The 10,368-nt window shown below is 46.1% G+C and overlaps 1 protein-coding gene across 2 annotated transcripts; it reads left to right on the top strand.

Annotated features, from left to right (window-relative positions):
• Positions 1–1,203: 1,203 nt before the first annotated feature.
• LOC108931200 (leukocyte surface antigen CD53) lies at positions 1,204–10,339 on the top strand. 2 transcript variants are annotated; one of them, XM_018746842.1, is made up of 8 exons: positions 1,204–1,329; positions 3,750–3,842; positions 5,094–5,282; positions 5,523–5,597; positions 5,811–5,921; positions 6,904–7,002; positions 7,437–7,549; positions 7,641–7,721. In XM_018746842.1, exons 2-7 carry the CDS (start codon positions 3,780–3,782, stop codon positions 7,509–7,511), a joined length of 612 nt encoding a protein of 203 aa, XP_018602358.1. In that variant the 5' UTR covers positions 1,204–1,329; positions 3,750–3,779; the 3' UTR covers positions 7,512–7,549; positions 7,641–7,721. The 2 variants fall into 2 exon arrangements, with proteins under 2 accessions (XP_018602358.1, XP_018602357.1); XM_018746841.2 differs by having other exon boundaries at positions 1,206–1,329; positions 7,466–7,549; positions 7,641–10,339.
• The last annotated feature ends 29 nt before the right edge of the window (positions 10,340–10,368 follow it).

Consider the following 10,368-nt stretch of genomic DNA (forward strand, 5'->3'; position numbering starts at 1 on the left):
AGACGCAATTAATCGAACTCATGGAGCCACTCCCGCTACGGGACACAGAAATGATCCAGAGAACGGTCGTCTTAACAAACCACTAAATACTACTTAACAAACAAAATAATACAGTTCCATGCAACGCTACACAAACACACGACTGATTGTATCTATCAACCTGCACAGCTACACGACACAAATGTGCGATGGGAAAAAGCGGTAGCAAAACAACTACATTTACCAGAAACACCATGAACAGCAGCGATGCACCTCCAACGCAAAATATAATGGACCTGGACCAAGATTAAAACCATACCAAACTGGCCACGAAATGCTCTTAAAAAGTGAACAGAAAAAGCGAAGAATGTTCAATTGAATTTATTTTTTATCGCACTCTTCTCACACAGTGACACAGAGCACTTGAACACAGGCATAGAGCAATGGACGTTGGGCTGGGCTCTGTTCAAACTGGGTTGGGCTGGACTAGGTTGACTAGTGTTGGGCCTGGTTGGTTTGGCTACGTAAGTTTGAGTTGAGTTGGGTCTGGTTGGGTTGAGTTGAGTTGAGTTGGGCTGGGCTAGTTAGAGTTGAGGTTGATGGGGTTGGGTTGGGCGGGTTTGAGTCGGGTTCACTTTGGGACACTGAGAGTGATAGTCAGCAACAGTCAATGAGAGCATGACTAGAGATGAACTCACTTTTTCTACCTCAGGACACCACATCTCTGTTCAATGTTACTGAATCTATAATTGAAGAGAACTTCCACTCTTCTTTGTTAAATGTGGTCTCCTTAACCTGTTCGTACCATTTAAATGAAGTCAGATATCCGCCCATCTTCATAAAATTAAAATGAATAAAATATATTTCCAACGACAAAACTCTCCTGAGGTCAAACTTTCATCTTCACATCACTACACATGTAGTCTACAAGCATAGCCTCATATAATGAACCAGGAATCGTTTCCTTTTTGTTAAATAAAGAATGTTGTGCTTACAGCTTACATAACATAACCCTTCAGCAAACATGCCTTCAATAAAAACAGCTTGTGTTTGTATGCACACCTGAAGAAGCACTTCTACAGTGCTGGGGTCAGTCCAGCGGCTCTCTTTTCACCACAGTTCTTGAGACAAATTTCTATCCTCTTTTGTGGCAGTCAGTCATGGCCTCTGGGAGGCAGAAGCGAAAGCAACAGTAGAAAGCCCCGGGCCCCGCTGCAGGCTCCACCCACTTCCTGTGAGGCCTCGTCGACGCCACCAGGGGCCACCCAGAGAAACTTGGTCATCGAGGCGGCAGAAGACAGAAGACCAAGCACAAGCCAACCACCTCTGCTAAGAGAGCATTTTTAACAGGTACATTTCTGTCGTCGAGTCCTTGAACCCAAAGTGTTTCTTCAATTTTTCTTTGCTCCCGACTTTCTGTGCGAGTGCTGAAACTCAAGGTGTGCTGGCAACTCCTCTTGTTCATGTACGCTGACTGTGTTGGTTCAGTCGGGAGGGTTTGACTGAGAAGGAACCATGAAACGCTCATGATGACAACAGCTTCTGCTTTTAAACGTTTCCACAGCCCTAAAGTAAACCGAGTGTGATGTGAACAAATTCTTTCATACTTTTACATGACAGGCAATCGCTCGGACAGATATGTAAATTAATGTGAATTTCCTGGTATTTTCTGGGAAGTAGAGCTGGTGCGACACACACAGACTTGAGGACTTTCCAGATGAACAAGGGGCCCCTGAGAAATGCCCTGATGTACAGCAGGGTGATACCTTCAGTTTCTCTGGTTTGCCTGCCCTTCACCGACGCTCGATTTGGGGACAGGCTGTTGAGGCCCCCAGCCCAGGGACCGAGACCCACCTTGCTGCTCAGCCACATCTTTTCACTTATCCGTTTTCTAGGAGACTGAACGCGACCTGTATTTACCCTCCGAGCCAATAGATAGCAGTATGGAGCACTGAAACGGAACAGCAGTGTGACTCCACATTAATTCCACTCATTTCCACTGTGTTTACAGCTCATATCTGCTGTTCCTGAGCACCATGATCAATAACAAGACGAGTAATACTGACCATGTTTATGGGATCAATCAGTAATTAGTGCTCAACACCAGTTTGTGGAAACAACACAATTTGATTCTCCGCTGTTTTAGTGCTAGTTTTAATATAACTCCTATTGACTAAAAATATTGAAGTTTTACCTAATATTATTTATTATAGCTAAATATTATACTTTACTCACCTACCTGTAAGTACATCGAGGGACATCTGTATTATTAGCCTTTTACTGACTGTAACTTTGGAGTTACAAAAAAACCAGGTTACAGACCCATTTGTGTTTATGAGCTGAAGAGTTCGCTAAGCTGAAGTGCCTTATGCATAAAACAGAACTGCACTTATTTCTTAAACAAAATTAGGTGGCCACTTAATTTGACAGTAAGAGTTTTCTAATATTGTTCAATGGGGGACAAGTGAGCTGGGCCAGGAGCTCTCTGTCTGTGCCGCGAGTGTGACGGCAGTGTGACGGCTGTCCACGTGCTGTGATACATCTCGGAAAGTCCTGCGAGGAACAGACACTGCAGGAGGCTGACAGATGGTCAGCGTGACCGTTGCTGTTGTGACTCTTCTCCGTCCGCAGAGCGATACCCCCCATGGGAGACGGAGCATGTGTGTGTCCCATGCGGCAGCTCGCGGTGTCCATCCACGTAACGGTCAGTGGTCGGGGCGGAGGAGTTGCGTTCCTTCTCGACCTGGAACAATGCTGTGTGGCCAGTGGGCCCCCTCCTGGACACCAGGGTGGTCAGCAGCACGACGCTGGCTTTTTATTTCAGCCAACAGCTAATCATAACTTTGGAAGCTATAATTAAAAATGGGCAGCACATATATAGCAGATGGAATTAATAATTAGTGCACCGTTTATGAGCTGCACTGTGCGGCGCATTTGGCAAAGTACTCTGAAATTATAGTTTTCATAATTCTCAGAAATATAAACCAGTATCAGAATCTCTCTCTCTCTCACACACACACACACACACACACCTTCAGCTGTTCTGCTGTTACACACCATACACGTGTGCTGACTCCAGCTGACCGTACGGGTTGCTGGGCCATTCTGGCTGTCCATACAGTTCATGGCATTTGTGGTCGTCTGCTCACTTTACACAATTTCCCTCACTTTATATTAGCGATGTCCTTGTTTCCCATTTAAACAAGTCAGCCTTTGTTGCTGTGTCACAGCATCCACTCATGGTCCACTCATGGTGAGGGGATGGACGCTGTGGATGGCTTTAGCAGCACAAATGTGGATAAGGACAGTAAAGTATTGTGTTTTACCCTGTGGACAGATGAAGGGTCTAACGTTGTCTGCTCGTGCTCCTCCGGCCCTCTCTGAGCTGGAGCGTGGACAGGGCCCTCCGCCGTGGTGTGTCTGGAGTGGAGCGCATGCCGCGCCCCGATCGGATATCACACACTGCACAGGAAGCCATAAGCAGAAGCTGCTCAGCTACAGGAGGAAGTGTGTGTCATTTTTAAATGGGCAGCCTGGCTTTCTCAGTCAGGTCATTTAAAAATAACTGCATGCTGCGCCGTGTGTGTGTGTGTGTGTGTGTGTGTGGGAATCAGTCCGTGCTGTGCTGTTGGTTCGGTCCCCAGTTACGAGTCATTGTGCTGTTCTGGTAACTCAACTAAACACATGTACCTGCAGAACATCATGTGAGCAGAGTCATTAACGTGTGTCATTAATGTGTGTCATTAACGTGTGTTGCTATGGTTTCCCAGGGGTAACGGCAGCAACGCAAGTGCACCACCATGGCTCAAAGCTGCCTCAACTGCCTCAAGTACACCATGTGTGCAGTGAACTTCCTGTTCTGGGTAGGCCAGCCGTGACGGCTCTTCACTGGCAAGCTGCAGAACGCAGCCGCTCTGCAAACGTGGTTCAATGTGCGCCTTCAATGGGGGGATGGTCCCCTTCAAGTTTAACAAGCCATCGCTCGCCTCCCGAGTACCCCGGTGTCGCCAAGGAGAACCTGGGAGCCCAGAAACGGGCAGCATGGCACCAATCTGCCAAACAGAACAGAGATCCAGGAAAATTAATAAATAACCGCCTTTTATCTGACTGCAACAGGTGGGATTTGAACTAAGGACCAGGTTCAAAATGAACTCACACTTCTGACCACTAGGCCGCCTGCTGCTCCTGGAACAGTTACAACACAGTATAATGCAGAAGGATAAAGTAAACAGGGCACCAGGTCGTGTAGTGCTTAGAACTGCAGCCTCTGCACTGAAAATGCTGCTGGGTTCAAATCCCACCTCCTGCTATAGTGCCCTTGATCAAAGTATTTACGCTGAACTGAAAGAGCAAAAATTACCCTGCTATAATAATGTGTGATTAATCAGTGTAAGTAGCTTAGCCCTGTGAGTCACTTTGGGGAAAAGTGTGAGAAAACATAAATGTAGCCGTAATGTACTGAGTCACAAAATAAATTATTATTGTTTTATCAGTTAAATGAAACTATAACATTACACTAATGTACCTATAATAGCCATTTCCTCCCAGATTTGACAGACAGCTTGTGTTCAGTGATGAGCTTCTGAGATACATAAAGTACAAAAGTACAAAATGTGGTTTGAGAAGGTTGGGGTGGGGGGGTGGGGACAGAGAAAACTTTAATAAAAGCAGATGAACGCAGAACACACTCAGATTAACAGGTGACGGTGAACGTTCACCACGGCAACGTCTGTATGGTGCTCCAGGTCACTTACAGATGTGCTGCTCTCGTTGTACCATAGAGTTCTGTGCGTGACCATCCAACCGCAAACACGTAGGTCATAGGAAACGGAGTTTCCTTCTAGATCTTGCTCCTTTATGACCCTCGTCCGTAATTTAAATACCTATGAAACAAACCAGAAGGTTTCCTGCTGCTGATGCACGTTCACGTACAGACTGTCCTGAAAGTGAACATCAAGTCACATTTTTGTGGAATTTCTCTTTAAAAACTCAGTTTTTAAACAGTTAGCTGTTAGAGTTTCTGTGTCACTGTCACTTTCAGCGATGTTTTAGAGATCCCGATCATGTGCTTCTGATCTGACTCACTGCGGTCTTCCCCTCCCCACTTACGCCAGCTGTGTGGAACCGCTGTCCTCGGCTTTGGAGTCTACCTCATGACAAGCCTCGAGTTCTCCTCACTGATCCCCAGTGTGCCGTCCTTCAGCATAGCCAGCTGTCTGGTGATCATTGGCACCATCATCTCCTGCATCGCCTTCCTGGGCTTCCTCGGAGCGCTCAAGGAGAACCGCTGTCTGCTCATTTCAGTGGGTCTTATTGTCCTCAGCTCTGTTATTGGGCCTTCATCTCCATGTATGTCTTCCTCACCTCAGTGGGCATCCATCTCCATGTGTGTCCCTTCTTCACCTCATTGGGTGTTCATCTCTGTGCATCTCTTCCTTGCCTGATTGGGTGTCCATCTCTGTAGGTGTCTCTTACTGGCTGATTTTTTCACCTGTCAGAGGTTTCACTGACCCAGTGTCTTCCTTTTTGCTACATTGATGTAGTTCTTCATCCTGCTCTTCATCCTGATGATGATGGAGTTGGCTGCTGCTTGTGTCCTGCTGGCCTATGAGAAGGAGGTGAGATGTCCATCACATGGGTGGGCAGGTCTAGGTCCATGAGGGAGGGGGAGTAGAGGGTAAAGGATGAGATTTTAACACAGGTTGGTCTTTGTTTATGCAGACAGGTTGATGGTAAAATGAGCTTTTCTGAAGTGGAGTCATAACAAGGGGGTCCTGCTGGTCTCTGCTCATTCACAGGGAGACCTTAACCAACTGGCTGTGTTTGTTCAGGTGGGAACTTTCATAAAGGAAGATCTGCAGAAAAGTCTGAAGACATCAGAAGCGTCACGCAAAAGTGGGAATGAAACAAAGAAAGATGACTGGGACGTACTCCAACAAACAGTAAGTGTGGATATGAGTGGAATTCAGAGGATCTTTTTAAAACCAGAATTCAAAGAAAGATGGCAGAAAAAAGACTCAAAGCTCACTGCTGAACATGGACAGTTCAGAGAAAGGTCAGTTATGAACATGGACATACAGTAATTCACAGAAAGGTCAGTGCTGAACAGAGAATTCAGAGAAAGGTCAGCGCTGGACATGGACAAAATACAGAAAATGTCAGTGCTGAACAAGGAAAGAATTCAGAGAAACGTCAGGGCTGAAGATGGACAGAATTCACAGAAAGGTCAGTACTGAACATGGACAAAATTCAGAAAAAGGTCAGTGCTGAACATGGACATACAGTAATTCACAGAAAGGTCAGTGCTGAACAGACAGAATTCAGAGAAAGGTCAGTGCTGAACATGGACAGAATTCGGAGAATGGACAGAATTCAGAAAAAGGTCAGTGCTGAACATGGACATACAGTAATTCACAGAAAGGTCAGTGCTGAACAGACAGAATTCAGAGAAAGGTCAGTGCTGAACATAGACAGAATTCGGAGAATGGACAGAATTCAGAAAAAGGTCAGTGCTGAACATGGACATACAGTAATTCACAGAGAGATCAGTGCTGAACATAGAATTCAGAGAAAAGTCAGTGCTGAACATGGACAGAATTCAAAGAAAGGTCAGTTCTGACAATGGACAGAATTCACAGACAGTTCAGTGCTGAATATGGACATACAGTAATTCAGAAAATGGTCAGTGCTGAAAATGGACAGAATTCAGAGAACGGAGAGAATTCACAGGAAGGTCAGTGCTAAACATGGACAGAATTCAGAGAAAAGCCAGTGTTGACTGTGGCTTCTTTTTGCTACAGCAACCAAACTGATCTCCCAGATTGAGGGGTACAAGTGCAAAAGCTCCTTTTGGATTCACAGCCATAGTGTCTTGTACATGTTTGTGCTCTTCAGCTTAGAGGTCCATGTGCTTGGTGTTTGCAGCTGCAGTGCTGTGGTGTCATAAACAGAACTGATTGGACAAGTCTCCTTCCCCCGTCATGCTGCGCCACGAGCTGCGAAAATGAATCGTACTTCAAAAAGGTACAACCAAAGGATCAGGTTTGACAAGCTCATCGTCCACACGCCATGACTTAGAGTTAAAGCTCATTAGTGTCTCTAAAAGCTCAACAACCACACGAGTCTTATGTGTGTCATGACCACACTGCCGTTTGTGATGTTGAATTTCTTAGTGAGATATTATTTTTTTCTTGTTCTCCCATCCGGCGATGATGATGATTATTTTGTGTGACCTCTTGCTCCTCGTCCTCTATGGTGTCTGACCCCATTCATGTGCTTTACACTTCTTTCACTGTTAAGTCATCTTTCTGTCTGTCCCACCAAGGGGAGGACAGATTTCCTTCAAAAATCAAAGTCTCACTACTAGCCTCCAGTGTTCTTCCAGCACTGACCATCCCTACTAACCACCATTATTCAATTCATTCAATTTATTTTTGTACACCGCTCTTCTCATGCAGGCCACATTATGTGTCCATGTCCACCGCAGGGCTGCTTTGAGCTGCTCAAGGACTTCTTTGAAGAGCATTTCCTGACGACCGGTGCTGCAGTCATCACCATCTGCATCATCGAGGTACTGTCCTTTTGCCTCCCCCATCTCTTTGACCCCAACCTCTGTTGCGGGCGACCGCCTATGACCCAGGGCATCTCGTGCCTCTGCGCAGGTCCTTGGCATGTGCTTCGCCATGACGCTATTCTGTCACATCAGCCGCTCCGGCTTGGGCTACAAGTGAGGCGCGTGCAGCTGGAGGTCTCCAAACGCTGGGCTGGAGCCGTCGCGATTTATCCTGCACCGGAGCGTCGATCCCCGCGCTGCAGCATCAGCGTTCCTCAGGAGCTCCAGTAACACGCTGTCAAATTACGTCTGTAGATCATTAGCAGAAATTATGTATGTACATATGAACAGAAATCTGTGAAAGCGCTGAAGCTTTGAAGATATGCAGCTCAACCGCATTGTCTTTCTTCCATCAGTCAGTGTGTGCGTTAATCGCTCTCCCGGGAAGTGCAACAGTCATCATGTCGCCCCTTCCACTGTGACCTTCCTCCAATTTCCTGCGTAGCTTCTCCCCATCTTTTTCCCGGTGGAGCCAAAACGTGAGCCCAAAGTAAATAAACGGCCACAGGCTTCCTCTGCACAGCCCACCTTCCTGCTCTCTATGCGTGTACAAGTACATGGACGTCAATGGGACGGCCACCTTTCATCCCAGTGCCCTCACCGCGCACTGGACATTTCATATGTGGGTCTTACGCTGTCAAACGTTTCATCGTTCAGGGGCAGCCGGTGGTGTCATGACTAAAGACACTTACCGGCAGCCTGGGCTGCCACATGAATCCCGCTCCATTCACTGTCGTATCTCGGAGTACAATAATTCTGGCTTCACATCCTACCTTCTGCTGTGGTTCTCTTGATCAAGGTACTTCTCGAGTTGATACAGTAAAAATTACCTTGCTGAATACATGGGTGAGTCAGTGAAGAAGCGGGAGAAGAAGGTGAGATACATGTAACAGTACTGTAAGAATAATGAAAAAGGAATGGACAAAGCTCAATGAATTAATGAAAGCGTAATGCCCCTCGAAAGCTGCCGGTTTCCCCCATGGCATTCACAGCTCATCCTCAGCGGCTGAGACAAAGTCCTGCGAGATGCTCCATAGCCCCAGAGCTGACGAGAGGACCGCCGTAGAGTGACGGTCTGGGGTTAGCTTGTGATCCTGTAGGTGTGAAACATCATCATTGTGTTGTTCACCAGTCAAACTCTTCATTTCCTACCAATTCAGCCAAACGCTTATGCACTTTACTGTTGGCACATTAGTCTCAGCTCGTTTTACATGGCGCCCTTCGCCCCAAGGGACACAGCGCTGACCAGCAGAGTACCAGCAGCACAGGAAGAGGTGAAGAGGAGGTGAAGCAGAGACGAACAGAAGGCACTTTGCTAATGTGCTGACCAAATAACTCATGCGGCAATTGAGGAGAGGAAAAGAGAAAAGTCCTCTGGGAGAAAATAGGAGAGAGATAAAGCTCTGGGGGGTCCAAGTCCTGTCCTTCTGGTCTTTGTTTGATCCCGCACTGCAGTTAAATCACTGACTTCGTGTAGAACGTATATATATTTATGATTTTGAACACCCTATTAATTTACTTTATGCAGCCCTTTTAAGTACTTTATTTCATATTCTTGAGTAACAGTAGCATAGTGCATTTAGTATTCTGCATTTCAAAGTATCCTCAATGTATTTGATGAAAGCTGTGGCTCTACACACTGTATCTGTCCTGAGGTGCAATAAAACCTGTAAATTCATGGAATATTACAATAAAATGATGCTTTATGTAAACAATCTGTGCTCAGCATTCCGACCATTACCACGATAACATGTATAATAATGTATAGAATGTATCACATAAAATGAATGTGTGAAGAGCAGTTTCACTGGTGTTCACATCCACCTCTGCACATTTAACACCACAACCGTATTTACAGAGCATTCATAGCACATGGCCCTGGCTCCTCCCGTTACAAACGCTTGGGTTTCAGGTCTTTCAAGACATGCATATTTTCAACTTTCTTGTCAAATTCCTGTCTGTCCTGGAGGAAACAGAACCAGTGCTTATCGCCCCAGCCAATAGGTGGCGGTAAAGAGCATCCAAGAGTGTGGGACTCACCGCATTCAACTCATTTCCACTGTGTTTACGACCCATGTCTGGGGTTTCCGTCTCGGCGATCAATAACACGATGAGGAATGTCTCCGATGCTTCACAGATTATTTATCAACTATCTGTACTGGAGTCTTTGGACAGGATGTATTTATACTTTGATGCACTCACTTTTAACAGTTAGTACAAATACCAAAAACCTCTCAACTATATCTCATTCTGACTTATTAACCATTTAACGATGGGCCTTAGTGGTCAAAGTGACTTTGGAGTGGCGGACTCCCGTCCCGGTTGTGCATAAGCAGAGGAGCTGCGGTATATTTACGCACAACTCCGAGAAGACGGTAAGCAGCCCAGCTGTGGTGATTAAGGGGCCAGAAGTAAAAACCTCGACCACTTTAGCAGAAAGCCAAAGTCATGGACGACTCATCGCTTCCTGTTCTAATTTGGGGTTGCTGGAGTCACGTCGTCACACACGTCTGTAGAAGTGTGTGTGTGCCGTGTCGCAGACCTCCTGCTGTGGTGCCCTCAGCCAAGGTACTTACCCTCAAGTGATATAGTAAAACAGAGTTCAAATGTGATTGTAAAAGGGCTGCTCCCTGCATTTTTTCCATATAGCAGACATTTTTGCCCAAAGGAACTTCCAGTGAACCCTATGCAGCGTTACCAGCCCAAACACCTTATTCACCACAGTAACTTACACTGCTAGATACACTAGTGGATCACTCATCCATACATCAGTGGAA

This window comes from Scleropages formosus, chromosome 2 (genome assembly GCF_900964775.1).
Source record: "Scleropages formosus chromosome 2, fSclFor1.1, whole genome shotgun sequence".
In the NCBI taxonomy this organism is placed as follows: domain Eukaryota; kingdom Metazoa; phylum Chordata; class Actinopteri; order Osteoglossiformes; family Osteoglossidae; genus Scleropages; species Scleropages formosus.